Raw genomic sequence first — 16,562 nt, 5'->3', positions numbered from 1 at the left:
CTATTATTCCTAATGAAAAATTGATTTCGTAGTTACAACTACTAAGTGCAGGGAATGATTCAATTTTGTCTTATAATATTGCCATATTGCCTTCATTATTGAATAAAAGTAGTTGTTAAATATACGTATGTCTAAGAAAATATAGGCAGCCCAGAGCAATTTCAGGTGAGCCTCATGTCTTTTAGCATTGGTAACAATTCATCCCAACACTTGTACAAGTGAACAAGTATCTTTTTCTTTGACTAGGGAGGAGTGATTTTTGTTTTGTTTTTGAGAGAGTCAGTGTTTTCCCCTCTTACCTTGATTATCATAGTGGTCCCAATCTCCCAAAATCGATAGAATGTTATAAAAGACATAAATTCATTCAGAGTAAAATGGTTAAATCCAAAATGAGCAAAAGGGTGTGAAGATGAGTCCAGCTTACTGATGAGCAGAGTTGGTTCTAGGAATCTGATAGGCTGAAAAATGATCGCCAGCCCATTGCCTCTCCCTGTGGGGAATCACAGGCCAGTTTACTTGAAAAGGTCACTCTTTCAAGGTCGAGAGGTACCATTCTTCAGAAGAGGGTCCCCAGCTAGGAAGTCCATGCAAGGTCTTAAAACCTGTTTGCAGGATGTTAGCATTGTTTTTAGGGGAAAAAATAGTAAAGATTTTTGATGGATGGGATTTTTTTTTTCTAAAAACACTTTAAGAATTCAGACAATTTTCTAATTATCATCATTTTGTACTGTGCTAGTAATCTGTATATTTTCATATGTGGAAACTAGAATACAGGGATATGTTTGTGTTCCCCTGTCTGACCTTAACTCTTCCACACATTGAACTCATTGATTTATGTTTACTTATGACTCTGTGATAATGATAACTGTGTTATAACTCTGTGATGATGATAGTGGGACCATGCATATGTGATAGAAGACAGTGATTCCAATATGCTTCTACTCAAAAATAACAGTTAATTTCTTTACATTTCTATACCTATTAATACATGCAGACAGTTTTTTCCTTATTAGCTTTAATAAGAGGCCAATGACAGAATTATATTATTTAGAGCCATTTTCTAAAAGTCTAAGTTCCATTTTTTAAATCATTGTATAAAATATTCAAATGTAGGTTATTTCAGACAGCTTTTAAGCCCATATTTATACTGAAAACATTTAATCCCTTTCCATCAAAATCACCATAGCAAATCTAGTCATCTCCTGCTTTTATCTTATATTCTGCTTCATCATAGTAAAAATTAGTGTTGGTATGATTAAAAATACATTTATTTTATGAGTCGTAAATGTCAAGACATACTGTGGAGTTTCATCTTACTTGTAAGAGACCATATGGCAGCATATGGCAAAAACCACTTATAGTTAAAATGACCTTTGAATATGAAGACCACAGTTTTTTTGTTTTAAATGCATGAGAATCCTCTTACTAGACCGTTTTTACTCCAGTTTTGAAACGTTCCTTATTCCTTCCATTTGAGCCTGGTAAAGTAGTTGGCTTTTCTGTGGGGGCCATGTTCCACCAAAAACAAGTTGTGTTTCAGTTTTTGCAAAGTGCACAAGTTGAATGCATGTTTGATGTGACTCCACTGTATTTACTTCCGATTTATCTTTAAAGGGAGGAAATGATAGCTACGTTGTCTGTTGCTTTAAATAAACTTAAACATTTAATTTCCAAACTTGCTGTGAACACAGTTTATTTCCATTCTTGAATTGGCCTCTGATCTTCTCCTCTCAGGTTTCTGGTTAGCTTTATGGTGGACGCGAGAGGGGGCTCCATGAGAGGAAGCCGTCATCACGGGATGAGAATCATCATTCCTCCGCGCAAGTGTACGGCCCCCACTCGAATCACCTGCCGTTTGGTAAAGAGACATAAACTGGCCAACCCACCCCCCATGGTGGAAGGAGAGGGATTAGCCAGTAGGCTGGTAGAAATGGGTCCTGCAGGGGCACAATTTTTAGGGTAAGTTGTTTTGTCAGTTTTAACCTTGGCCCTCACGATGCATCTTTGATTTCCTTTACCCTTGTTAACTCAAGGAGTTAACTCTTAAAACTGCTTAGTTGGACCTGATTGAGTATACTTTTTGTAAAGTGTCAAAGGTCACAAAGCTGTGTGATTCTGTGAAAGGCTAATAGGCTGATACTTTCTTAACTCAGTTTGCTGGTCAAGGCTTTTACTAACCGAGAAGCATGTTCTCTGCTCAGCAAGTGCACGGAACCCCAGTGGTCCCCGTAGAAGTCAAGGCACCATTCTAGGGAAAAAATACAGATGCTGGAATTATTTTACCGCATTGAATATATGGCTACTTTGGGGACATGTCTTTTTAAAGAAAATTTTTTGGGAAACAGTTCATTGTGATATGGTATTTTGCAAAAAGGAAAAATGAATTTAATTCATTTTCTGAGGTGGCACTTGGGTACAAATCAGGCAGGCTCTGTCGCGACTGACAGTTTGTTCACAATTTCCCCTTCTCGTTTCTCTTTCTGCTGCATGGATGTTATTCAGTAAACTGCATCTTCCTACCAATCCTCCCCCTGTAAATGAGGGTGAGAGCTTGGTTAGCCGAATCCTGCAGCTTGGGCCTCAAGGAACAAAATTTATTGGGTAGGACCTTTATAGACAAGATACAGAATGTCTACAATTTTTTTTTCCATTTTCAATTTTTTTCTGTCACACTCATGGTCTGATTCTTGTCTTAAGTTTATTTTTATTTTTTAAGTTTTTTTTTAATGCTTTCAGTTGATGTGTGTCACTGAAAGAAAAAAAAATCATAGTGGCTTGACTTAATGTAGCACCGCTACCTACCTTGTGCTTTTCAGGCATGTGGAATTCACTGCAAGCATTCTGCTTTCATAACTTCGTGCTTTTGTAAACCTTTCTTTTATTTGAAATGTTTCTTCTGAATATGATACTTTTTAAGACAGCAACAGTCTTTAACCCAGTGTAAGAGAAGGTATTTGCAGGCTTTGAGTCAATATTTGCTATAAATTACGTGTATGTACACCTGTGTGTGTGTGCACGCGCGCACTGTGTGTGTGCGTGCACACGTGTGTGTGTGTGTGTGTAATTAGACCTTTTAAAAGTACATGAGTACTGTGTAATTTTTTATGGGCTTTGAGGAGAAGTCATCAATAAGTAAACAGATTTTGAAAAGTGTTGGGAAAATAAGATATTTAAATAAAATTAAATAGGCAGCAGATAGAATATTCTTTTAAAGTTATAGAATTGTTCCGTTTGGTTTTGTTTGAGCTGAAATGCATTGGTATTTGTTGTCTGTTCGCTTGTCTGTTTGACTGTTGTATTTGCCTTGGCAGTCTGCATGAAGAAACCTGTTAATGAAAAGCTATGCTTGGCTTTCACCTTGATCAAAGACCCTTGTTCGTACCTTCTCTCCAATATCATTGAACATCATACATAAAGCCACATTCCTTAAATATTTACAGAGACAGTATCTGACATATTAACCTGCAAAGATTGTATCTTGTTCTCAAAAATAAATACAATTTAATGTTGAATTATAAGGTGTAGTTAAAAACCCTGGTAAATATCTTAATCTTGAAATTATTAATACTGCTAAGAACACTTCATTTTATTTTTACCTATTGAAGAATAAAGGCATTATAAAAATTATTTTTTAATCTTTAATTTGAATGAATTATGATTTTGCCAAAAGCAAAATGATCATATTTATCATCCCCGTTTTAAGCAAATGCTTTTCTAATAAATTGATATTCATGTTTTTATTTATGTTATTTGATCATTACAACTACTATCCCTTTTTCTGCTCTTACTTATTTAAGCCTGTATCTTCTGTTATCACATATACCTAAACACATAGGTTAAGAAGTGGGGTTCCATACAACCTCTGTAGGAGAATAATGATACTGTCTACTTAAATGTCATAAAATAAAGCTGCACAATCCAACTACATAAACTGTGTGTGATTGTGGTCTGCTTACTTCCATTCATCTCTTTTAGTATTTATCCTATTTTAAAATTTAACAAAATTATTTCCCGTGGCTTGATTGGCTATGTTCAATTTGCAGCCATTCTTTTACATTCCTTTGCAAAAGGACACTGTCAAAAATTACTGTGTCATTATATGACAATTTCAAACCAACAAGTACTTTTACAGAAAGTGTAAGTATTCCTATGCAGGTTATATTACAGCCAGGAATTGAAGCTACCTACTACCATTTCACAAACTGAAAAATACAGGAATTGTCTTAACTGTACAGGCCATGAAAGGCATGGCAATCATCTTTCAAACTAGGAACTTTATAGAATTTTTTTTTAAAGAAATGACTGTGTCCTTTTAAATCATTAGCATTTGTATAATATACCTATTGTGTCTTTTAAAAATGGACCAACTTTCTTATGGTCTACTTTAATAAGTTTCCATTCTGATTCAAAATTCCTATTTATATGTACTGAAAAATTTCCCCCATTAAATCCTATGCCTAACATGTGGTAGTCCTCCAAGAACTGTTTGTGAATGAATGAATGATGGCATGTTTTCAGGCTTCGAAAATATTCTTTAATTAGCAAATGATTCTGCAGCTTTGAAATCATTCCCAACCTTAGTGGCACCTCTGATTTTCAAATGAATACTGTTAATGAAACATTTTTTAAGTATGATACTATAAATATATTTAATTTGATACCAAAATAATGTGGATTTTTTTTCCAGCCCTGTCATAGTGGAAATCCCTCACTTTGGGTCCATGAGAGGAAAAGAGAGAGAACTCATTGTTCTTCGAAGTGAAAATGGTGAAACTTGGAAGGAGCATCAGTTTGACAGCAAAAATGAAGATTTAACCGAGTTACTTAATGGCATGGATGAAGGTAATAATGATGGCTCCTTGGTTCTGTAAATGTCTGCAGGCAGAAATTAAAGGAATGACTAGGTTACATGAAACAGGACCTGAATTTCACACATTTGTATTTTAAGCTAGGACCCAGGTTCTTCAGCTTTTATTGCTGTTTTCTATATCCTAATGCTGAAGTTCCATTTAATCTAACAAACTTTATTCTCCGTAATATAGAAGTATAAGTATTTTGATGATTCCATCTTTAATCACATACATCAATCTTTCCAATACCAAAGAAAGTTTTCTAAGTCAAAAATGAGCAAGAAGAGGGTGAAATAATAATGGAAGGTATGCAAGGCATGCTGAGCATTTTGAAGAAAATATGTTCACATTTTATTTTTGGAATTAGTTCTGGACTCTTTCAGCTTTTTCAAGTTTCTCCCAGATAATTTCAGTATCCTTCATAAATTTTTAATTTCTCTTGGGCCATAATTAGTCTTTAAAAAATGTTTCAGGGTAGTAATTGGAGTCTGTGGTGTTTCAATGTCTCATTCTTTGACCTAGTAAGACTGGTATATATCTGAGTATGTCACTTTTTCATACACAACTTCTTCAGGCTGTCTGACCCTACGAACCAGAGCAGTTTTTCTTAGTAGACATTGGGAATAGTCTGGTTTTGAGAATAGGTGTTTGACGCAGAGTTTTCCTTGAAAAATGTAAAAAAAAAAAAAAAAAAAAAAAAAAATAGAGAACAGGCTCACCGTAATGCCTGAGGCTGAGAGAAAAATATCAGAGCTAATTCTTCCTTTACACTCACTTCCTAATCTCTCCAAATCCAGGAATTATTTAAATAACAGCTTTATTAGAGATATAATTCATATTCCATAAGATCCACTCTTTTTCAATTCACTGACTTTTGGAATGCACTCAGCATAGTCTCCAGTGGGTTTCAAGGTGTGAACAAAGGAGCGAGGTGAACCGTAGGGTACTTGAGGAATGACCTTGGGCAAATTTATTGAACTCTGTGAGCCTGTGTTTCTTCTGCAAAATGGAGATTACCTTCCTGACTTCCTATGGTTATTGTTGAGAATAAATAAAATAATTATGTGAGGCACATATGAAATACAGTCCTTGTTATGTTGTAAGCCCTTGATAATTGTGAGTTATTATCACCATTATATTTGTTCTATAGAAAAAATTGTCATGCCAAAGGTTTGGTATAAGACACAATCACCACCAACCATGAATTTAAAGATCTCTTTACAGCAAGGTAGAGGGAAAATAGTAATTGTTGAGTGTCTAGCATTCATGAAGCACTGATAGATGCCTTCATATGTGAAAAAATTAAAAAAGATAGCACTGCAAATCAGGTGGTTTTAATTCCACTTTACTTATAAGGGTGCTAATCAGGTGGTTTTAATTCCACTTATAAGGAAACTGAAGTTCAGAGATGTCAAGTAACATATCTAAGGTTATTCCACTGAGTGTAAGGCTGGGGTCCAAATGTAGGTCTACTTCTTTGCTTTTGTTTCTTTTGAGATGGAGTCTCACTCTGTCACCCAGGCTGGAGTGCCGTGGCACAATCTCGGCTCACTGCAACGTCCGCCTCCTGGGTTCAAGCAATTCTCCTCCCTCAGCCTAAACTAAGGCTCAGAGAGATTGAGTGCTAAACTCAAACCTACACGTGTAGGTTTGTTATATAGGTAAACTCGTGTTGCAGGTGTTTATTATACAGATTATTCTTTCACCCACGTTCAAAGCCTAGTACCTACTCGTTATTTTTTGTGATCCTCTCCCTCCTCCCACCCTTTACCTTCAAGTAGGCCCCAGTGTCTGTTGTCTTTGTGTCCACGAGTTCTCATTTAGCTCCCACTTATAAGTGAGAATATGCAGTATTTGGTTTTCTGTTCTTGCATTAGTTTGCTAAGGATAATGGCCTCCAGCTCCATCCATGTTCCTGCAAAAGACAGGATTTCATTCTTTTTTATGGCTGCATAGTATTCCAAGGTGTAAAGAAACAATGATATAATCTTCTGTCTTGGATTCTATGTGTTATTTTGGAAAAACTGGATAGCATTTCCTTGCCACATTTTTAAAGACCAGATAAACTTTGGTTCCATTTTAGACAATTCAAAGGAAATGCAAATACTTCCAGGCTTAAAGAATCGAGCACTGGAGGCCACTAGAGCAAAACTGAGGACGGAATTTTCAAGGCACAGGTTTTCTTCATGTATTAAACTTAATAGTAATGAAGCAACCACTACACACATTTTATAATTGAAGCTCAATTAATCAGATTGTATGCCAAACTCGAGCCCTTCTCACCACTCTTTTCATATCCCCAAAGACACTTCTTTCTTTCCAGAACTTTCCTCTCTTCAAAAGCAGACCAGCAAAAAAAAACCCCAAATCTGTCTTTTTAAAAAGCCAACTTTTTTCTTGAAGGTACAACTGTTCAAAGTTCTAGTTCAGAGAGAAGCATAAGCACAGTTTAGGAGGTTTCATGTTTTTTATGTTCTTTTATCCTCTCTGTTCCCCTCCCATTTTGCTGTTAATTAACTGTTAATTAACAAGATAAAAATAGTTCCTGAATTAAACCAGTGACCAGGTCACTCAAGGTTTCCTTAAAAAAGACAAATAGGCTGGGTGCAGTGGTTCACGCCTGTAATCCCAGCACTTTGGGAGGCCGAGGCAAGTGGATCACGAAGTCAAGAGATCGAGACCATCCTGGCCAACGTGGTGAAACCCCCGTCTCTACTAAAAATACAAAAATTAGCTGGGCATGGTGGTATGTGCTTGTAGTCCCAGCTACTTGGGAGGCTGAGGCAAGAGAATCACTTGAACCCGGGAGGCAGAGGTTGCAGTGAGCCGAGATCACGCCACAGCACTCCAGCCTGATGACAGCAAGACTTTGTCTCAGAAAAAAATAAATAAATAAATAGTCTTACCATTATTTAATATAACGTATTAATTTCATAACAATTAAAGTTTATCTGTCATCTGTGGCAAGTGACCCTTGATAATGCCTGTCTTGTTATAAATGTTTAGTTTTTCAACCCCCTTCTCCATAGATGAATTCTATGTGCTACTTTATAACCAATCTACTTGCTACTTTTATAACCAGTCCTGTTGTAGGTTCTCTGAAAATCTTAAAACTCAAGTATTTAAAAATCATCTTAGCAAATATTCTGATCACTGATTTTTATTAACACAATTGTAAAGATCAGTTTATGTTCCTATAGTGTGTTAAAATGTGTGAAGCCTTTCCATGTACACAATCAAATTTAACTGTTAGAATAACTCCTGGGAAAGAAGTTTAAGGAGCAGGATAATTTGCCCCATGTAATGTGGTGGTTGGGATCATGATTTATGGAAGTTACACAGACTAGACTTCTCATCTTAGCTCCACCACTTACTCGTTGTGTGACTGTAACGAAGCACTCAATCTCTGAGCCTTGGTTTAAATGTGTAAAGTGAGGATGTCTAATAGTGAACTAATAGGGAATAGATGAGCTAATATATGTAAAGTTCCTATCTTGATGCCTGATATATGAGAATCACTCAATCAGTGTTTAGTCATAGTCACAACTGCCACGTAAGTTGTGCAGGAGAGCAAATGGGGTCTGAAATCCTGCCCTTTTCACTTGTCAAGCCATCTGCCCTGACACTGGCCTGTAAGGCATAGGGGTACTTTTTTCTAATTTGCCCAAAGCTGCTATCCAGTTGCCAAGCTGTGTACCTACAAGGTTGTGTACACCCCAAGTGGGCACCCTTTTCCAGATCGTACAAAGACACTACATCAGCTAGTAAAAGCCATGGTCATGGTTGACTATGGTGACACACCCTCAACATTGCCACCACCCAGCTGGGAAACAGTCAATAGATTTAGTCTTCCAAAACCTGGACTTCTGACTCCACACCTAGTTGTCTCTCTGCACTGCTCCTTTGCCTCTGTATGCTCTCAAATGAATGATGCCTGTGAAAGTGCTTTGTGTAGAACAAAAGAGCCACATATATGTCAGCTGGTATTTAAGTTTTCCATTACTAATGAAGACACCTCTTAGTTTTTTTGTATGACACAATACGGTATATATTCAGGAAAAACTGTAGCTGCAAAATAAGGGGGAATTAAAAGTTACTCCTTATCACCAGCAAGCCCAGGGACTAAAATATCAGTGGTTTTGCTAACGAAGTAGGTGTATTAGCAAAGGTCTATTGAAGAGGCTAGAATCGCAGAAAGGACAGTTGGTCTGGGTGTGAAGAACCTGCCATCACCACTAAGGTATCATGCAACAAGAACAGCTTTTAACTTTGGCAGCAGACATAGATCTTGTTCTAGTCTTTGTCAATTTTTGTTTTCTCAGCAGAGAAAAAGATGCTGCAAACAGAAAACAAACATTCATTCCTCCCGCCAAATTATAACACAGCGAACTGAATTCACTTTTTAAGTTTAATGAAAACCTTACTTTAATTAAACTCACAAAGTTGAATTAAACATGTTTAAAATTACACCTCCAAAGTCAGACCCCAAAGAGTGTTTTTAGTTTGCTGTTATCTTGGATCTGGAAGCATTTTCTAGTAGAAGAGGTCCTTAATTTACAAATCAAAAGCTCCAGAAATGTTCTAGTCCTGCCCTGTCCCATATAGTAGCCACTAGCTCCAGGGAGCAACAGAGCACTTGAAATAAAATTAGTACAAATGGAAATAGGCTGCAAATGTAAAATACACCAGATACATGAGGATGAGCACCCTCCTCCAAATACATATCTCATTATTAATTTTTACATTGGTTACACATTGAAATGGTAATATTTTGGATATATTAATCTAAATAAAATGTGCCTATAATCCCAGCTACTCAGGAGGCTGAGGTGGGAGGATTGCTTGAGGTCAGGATTTCAGGAGCTCAGCCTGGGCAATGTAGACTTCATCTCTAAAAAAGAAATAAAAAATTAATTTCACCTGCTTATTTTTATTTTTTAGTGTGGCTATGGGAAATTTAAAATTACATATCCAGTTTACGTTTTATTTTTACTGGGCAGTGCCTCTCTGGACAGTGCGTATGCTTTGTTTTACGTATCTATTTTGTTTTAACACAAAAATTGTTGCTACCTAAGTATGACACAGAAGGCTTTGAGTATATATGAATTATGCCATTATTTAAAAATCCCAATCACTGTCTTGGAACAAAATGTTGCTGAAGTTCCCCCAAACAATTTTACAATGCTAGGAACATATTTTCTTGTCATTGCTGAACTTTCAAATGAGAGCAAATGAAGTTTTTAAGATAATACATTTTAGATTGAATAATTACACTATTATTTTATTGTAAACAGGAAAGGGAAATTGGTACTTGCTGTGTAACAGAAAATTTTGTAAATTTACTATCTGACTACATAAACAATATCTTAGAAAACAGACTTCTCAGAAGTTGCCACTTGGGTTCATTTCAATATAATTTAATTGTTTTTGCCCTGAGACCAGTAGTGTCAAGTCATTGTAGAAGCAGTTGAGCACCAATGTGAAATATGTAGCTTTGTGTTGTGCACAGCACCATCTGCTGGAGAAATCTACAACAGTTTTGAAAAATTCCCAAGGAGAGAATAGAAATGGAATTTAACCAAATCAGGATTGTGGTTGGGGTGCAAAAAAAAGAAAATGAAAAAACCATAGTAAAATACTGACTTTCAGCCTATTGCCATAAACTGGCATTTTAAATCGATTGAGTGATGTCCATCATGTTGTAAAGGAAAGGAAACTGTAGCAGAACAGCCCCCCAAACTAGTAGAAATAAAAATTCTAGTTTAGAAATGAAAATTAGGACAAAGCAAATAAGCATTAGTAAGGACAAGTTTTGAATGCATTTGTGTATATGGACTTGCCAGAAATTACATGTCTTTTTGAAACATTAGTGGATCAAAATAGTGACATCAGCCATCCTGCCCCCCACCCCACATATCAGGCACAGTAGAGCTTTTAGCCCTCTGAGGGCAGTGAAGCAGGTCCAAGAGGTTGGACATCAGCCTCCACTACCTTTAGTGTTGATGTGAACAGAGACACCAGTGTGCCAGAAACTGCGGGTCTAAGCTTTTGGAGTTTAGCGTGTTCTGTATTTGCTGCTCATGCGAGGTTATTGATTCATGGTGTTTAAGACACTGGTTATGATCCTGGATTTTGAAGATAGAATCATATTAATTGATTTTTCCCTTAGATGTAACAGTAATGGCTTAAACGATGGGGTGAAAAAAGTGACATATGGAGACTAATTGCATGAAACCATGTTTTTATTTGCACAAATGGAAAAGTAAACAAATGTAAGTCTCTTAATCTGCAGTCATGGAAGAAAACCTTAGATTATTCCAACGTGGCCAGACATCCCCTACTTCTCTTCCTCCAGGAAGCCCTCCCTAAACCCCAGACTCAGGTCAAACTGGTAAATGCACCCACAGCACCATAACTGCAACTTTGAACTTTGATATCTTCCTTGGTGCACTGCAAAAGTCCAAGAGGGCAGAGACCACCTCTGACTTATTGACAGCCATTATGCCCACTGCATATAACAACTCTTGATACAGAATTGTCACTTCATCACAGTCTGTTGAATGAATGGAGAAATGAATGACTTGTGTCAGGCATATGCCCCCCTGTTGGTGACACTTTTTCTCAATCCAGTGACCCATACCCAAGAGAGAGAAAAACTTTCTGGAAGAAGAGAGGCTACACCAAATGGGGAGAGGAAGTCTGGGGCCTGGGGAAGGCTCTGGGGCAGGTTATAGTCATTCTACACACAGAGTACAAAGTAATCTTAAATGTCAACACTGAAGGTAGAGTTCAAAAAATAGTCACATTTCTCCCTGATTTTTAAAGTAATATCTCATGAGCACATCATGATTAAAAATTAATCTTCTAAAAATAGCTTTAAAAATATATGATTGTCAGAAATTATATTAATAGACTGCTAAAACTGGAGGGAAAAACAAGTAGGTATATCATTGTTTCCAGACATTCTGCATCATCAGCACTTATTACACGTGCAAATCTAAACAACAAAGAGGATCTCTACCCTGAATAAAGATGTGAAATAATGCTGACCCAAATATATATAAAGCAGATGACAGAATTGAATATGAGTTAAACACTAAAATTATAAAAGGTGCATGGAGCCTTTCGTACTATCTTTGCCATGCCCCATGAATTTATAATTATTTTAAAATAAATGTTTTTTGAAACATTGAAAAGATCTCTATGATGTTTACTTCAAGGAAGAAGTATCAAGTTTTACCATTTGAGGATTTTTCCCTATAACATCTTATGTGCGCTTATTATGAAAGTTGCGTATTTTGATGGAGCTGAACTTTAATTCCAATGGATTAAATGCCTGTAGTTTTCTAAACTAGTTCAGTAAATATATTACAAATGCTATGTTGTTCTGCATATTCTATAACTAGAGTTGAATATTATAGATTTATTTTTTATTTTCTTCATTTCTCCCAACTTATTTGATATTTACTCTTCAGTAATTGGTGATTTTTTAATGGAATGAAATGGAAATGATAGCAATTCAGATTTACACTTTGTAGAGAATTATTTTTAAAATCTAACTTGTGTATTCCCTTAGATCTGCTACAGATTGACTCTCTGGCTGCCCTCAAAAGCTGGGTGACCTCGGAAAGAATATATAACTCTTCTAAGTTATTATGTGAACAGAATTGTGCTGGGTGGTTTTCTGTCTTTTTTTGGTCATATCCATCCCAGAGGAAACTGCTCATCCTAATCACATAGATGAGGAACATATGGCTCAGAGAAGTTCAGGAACTTGCCTGAGGTCCAGGTGCACTGACTATAGAGCTAGATTTCAACCCTGGGCGCCTGTCTACAGTGACTTTCCACAGACCCCATAACTTGCTTTTTGAAATCTGACATTCTAAAAACCCTTTGCTTTTTCACCTCTCAATATCAAATACCCCATTGTTAGAGGAGCTGAGAAAAGCCTGCACCTGACTAGAAATTAACCCTGATACAGAAATCATCCTTTGGGAAACCTTGAGGCCATTTGTATTTCTTCCATGGGCTATTCACACTCCACCCTGAGACCAGGTCACAAATAGCCTTTGAAATCTAAATTGATGTAGGAAACAGAGCTCTGTCTCCGTTTAACCAAGTGATCGAGACATTTAATTGCGTGCCCATAAGAGTGAGGCAAAAACTAATCAAGATGGTCATTTGAAAGCGTTAAGAGTAACCCATTTAGTCAGAACATGATTTCAGTCATGTTATTTATGGTGTCCATAACCATTTATATTTGCAAAGCATTTTACGATTCTTATTGTTTGTAACAAAACCTCAGTCACAGAGAATGCTGTCCCACCTTTTACAAATAAACTGAGTTACAAGGTGCTTAAGAAATTTATCATTTATCTATGAGGCAAGAAGGCTATAGAACATTAGTGGCTCTGTAATCAGGCCTGCTGGTTAGATGGGTCAATGAGAAGTCAGGTCACCTTTTCCACCACAGCATTTGCAAATCTATTCATTACTCATCTATTTATCAACCACCACTCATGTGTCAGGCAGTCTGCAAAGACATTGTTAAAGAGTGGTTGAAGTCCATGTCTGTGTGACTTCATCTCTTCCCAACGCCCCTTTCCTAGACCTAGGTTCTAAGCTCTAAAACTGACGAGCTAAATCCATCTGGACAAGTCACTTAACCTCTCTGAAGTTCAGACACCTATTTTACCAAAATGCTGTGTGGGCCAAATGATAATGGACCTGACACAAAATAGACCTTCAGTAAGTGTAAAGTTCAATCTTCCTCCTGGCCAAAACTGCCTATTTCAGAACTCACTTCTCTTTTCCCTTTAATCCTCTTTTTGTATGTGAGAATTTAGTAACAGATTTTAAAAAGAGAGGAGAGAGAGGAATTTCAGGGTCTTTTCATAGTCTATGGCATTATGAATCACCCTGAAAGGTAAGAAGCTCTTATGTTTATGTTCTATTGTTTACCTTACAGGAACTTATGCCATTTTCTCCCTCAATTCTGTAGCTGTGGAGTTATTTAGAATATCCTTTTAAAAAACAAAACCATATAAAAGTAATGAATATTTATTTTTGCCAATAAGCTTTTCTTCTCATATTAAACCGTTCTTATTTTTTATAGGGTCCTGTTGTCATGTTTTTAACAATTTGGGTTTTGAATTTTTAAGACAAAGTACAGGATGAGAGTCTATCAAGACATTACTTTTTCAAATGTGTCAAAAAGTCACCTGAGTGTGAAAACTGATTTTTAGGTTTCACCCCAGGTCTGCCTAGTCAGAAGCGCAGCAATCTGTGGTACTAACGTAGTACGATTGTTTCTTGCAAACTGGCCAGGTTGGAGAACATTGCATTAGGTGCTAGGAACTCTGCAGATGTGAATGTGATAGAGGTATTGCATTTGTGCCACAGATTATTTTGTCGAGCTTTTCTCTGTAATGTATAGGATGGGACAAAACAAAAGATTCTTAGTAATTATTGCTGCTTCTTTGACCTAATTAGTAAGGACCGTTTTTAAAATCTAAATACATATAAGTTCAATCCCAGAAAGAATATTGGCACTGTTCATTTTTACATTATCAGGCTTTATTACTATTTGTCTGGAAATGTGACTTCTCTGATATACTTTTATCTTAATTTTATTTCTTTCTTTATTTTTGAGATGGAGTCTCGCTCTGTCACCCAGGCTGGAGTGCAATGGCATGATCTTGGCTCACTGCAATCGCCACCTCCTGGGTTCTAGTGATTCTCCTGCCTCAGCCTCCCGAGAGCTGGGATTACAGGCACCCACCGACACACCTGGCTAATTTTTGTATTTTTAGTAGACAGGGTTTCACCATGTTGGCCACACTGGTCTTGAACTCCTGATCTCAGGTGATCCACCCACCCCAGCCTCCCAAAATGCTGGGATTACAGGCAAGAGCCACTGTACCCAGCCTCTGATATACTTTTAAAATATGTAATACAAAACTTCCAGAAGGAGTTTTATATTCTCATGAAAGTTAAACTCATTTTGTGTAAATGTTAAGTAAACAGTAATTTGAGTTATAAACACATGGACATAATAGATTTCACTGTGGATTAAAAAGTAGGAAGATTAGAACGACTTTTTCACATGCATTTTTTTTTTAATAAAAATAAAACTAGGCCAGGCACAGCAGCTCATGCCTGTAATCCAAATACTTTGAGAGATTGAGGCAGAGGATTGCTTGAGGCCAGGAGTTCAAGACCAGCCTGGGCAATATAGCAAAGGCCAGTCTCTACAAAAAAAGTTTAGAAATTAGCAGGGCGTGGTGATGCACATCTGTAGTGTCAGCTACTGAGGAGGCTGAAGTGGGAGGATTGCTTGAGCCCAGAAGTTCAAGGCTGGAATGAGCTATGATCATACCACTGCATTCCAGCCAAAGTGACAAAGTGAAGCCTGATACCCAATAAAATAATATAATAAATCTAAAAGAACAAACAATAACCAGTCTCTACTAGTAAGTATATTTTATAGCAAGACTTAAAGAACTGTACAGTTGTTTGATATGAAAAGTGTCTGAGTCTCATTGATTCTCAGTTGATTTCTTCGGTAGATGCTTGTTTAGCACCTGCCGTGTGCCAGGTCTCAATATCAAACATCATTTAATTTAATATAGTTTAACTATGGCTACCTTGCTCTTTATGAAAAGAACACCTAATTTTTAAAACAACTAATAATTTTATTAGACTCAAAAGCCTTAGGGGAAGGTACTCATGATGCCGAGCAATGCGGCCACAGTCAGGGTGTGAGAGTTAGCTGAGTGTGGAGGGTCCTTGCCTCCTTCCCCCTTGGAGCCTCTCTCCAGCTGCCTGGGGATTTAGTTCTCTATTTTCCAGCACTGAGCTAAGGATATTTCGTTTTGTATTTCACTTTCCTTTTTTAAAAGCAAGAAACAGGGAAAAAGCAGGTTTGAGTTGAATGTGTTAACACATTAAAATGTTATCTAGTGTTTCATTTACATATAATATTTATTAATGCTAATCCTATTAATGGTCAGGTAATAAATTTTCAGATCCTAAGAATTCTGTAGTGACATTACTGATGGCTTTACCTCCTCCTTTTGCCTTTTCACACTTACCTACTAGCTATGTCTTTTTTTTTTATTTATGCAATATCCTAGAATTTCATAGCCTAGCCATCAACTGCAGCCCTTGAAGAGATTATGCCTTTCTTTACAAAACAATATTTAAGTAATACTTTTTGTATATTTTTGTATTTTTCTTGGCTTTTATTCTTAGGGAAAAAAAAAACTCAGAAATATCTTAAGCACACAAACAGGATGAAACCTAGTTATAAGAAACCAGAGAGGGCTGGGCATGGTTTTCACGGCTCATGCCTGTAATCCCAGAACTTTGGGAGGCCGAGGCGGGCACATCAGTTGAGCTCCAGAGTTCAATACCAGCTTGGCCGACATTGTGAAACTCCATCTCTACTAAATATACAAAAATTAGCTGGGCATGGTAGCGCACGGCTGTAATCCCAGCTACTTGGGAGGCTGAGACAGGAGAACTGCTTGAATTGGGGAGGTGGAAATTGTAGTGAGCAGAGATCATACCACTGCACTCTATCCTAAGCAACAGAGTGAGTGAGACCCTATCTTAAAAAAAAAAAAAAAGAAAAAATAGGATACTCTTTCTCCATTTCATCATGTAGACACCTGGAAATCTGAGTGTTGAAGAAGGCAGTGCATGTGATTC

At 36.9% G+C, this 16,562-nt stretch overlaps 1 protein-coding gene across 11 annotated transcripts in view; it reads left to right on the top strand.

The window, feature by feature from the left end:
- The window catches only part of ANK3 (ankyrin 3), a 364,937-nt gene that overhangs the window by 282,555 nt on the left and 65,820 nt on the right, over nt 1-16,562 (top strand). For 6 of the 11 annotated variants that reach the window (XM_032137947.2, XM_032138001.2, XM_032137998.2 and 3 more), the window contains 2 exons: nt 1,735-1,959; nt 4,688-4,842. In XM_032137947.2, the coding sequence (XP_031993838.1) occupies nt 1,735-1,959; nt 4,688-4,842 (380 nt within the window). Of the gene's footprint in view, nt 1-1,734; nt 1,960-2,502; nt 2,602-4,687; nt 4,843-16,562 lie in introns of all 11 variants that reach the window. The other 5 variants (XM_032137980.2, XM_032137966.2, XM_032137974.2 and 2 more) reach the window with 1 other exon arrangement.

The sequence above is a fragment of the Hylobates moloch genome, unplaced genomic scaffold (genome assembly GCF_009828535.3).
Source record: "Hylobates moloch isolate HMO894 unplaced genomic scaffold, HMol_V3 SCAFFOLD_3, whole genome shotgun sequence".
NCBI classification, from domain to species: Eukaryota; Metazoa; Chordata; class Mammalia; order Primates; family Hylobatidae; genus Hylobates; species Hylobates moloch.
Note: the sequence above shows the minus strand (reverse complement) of the source record. Positions and strands in the feature narration are given on the sequence as shown.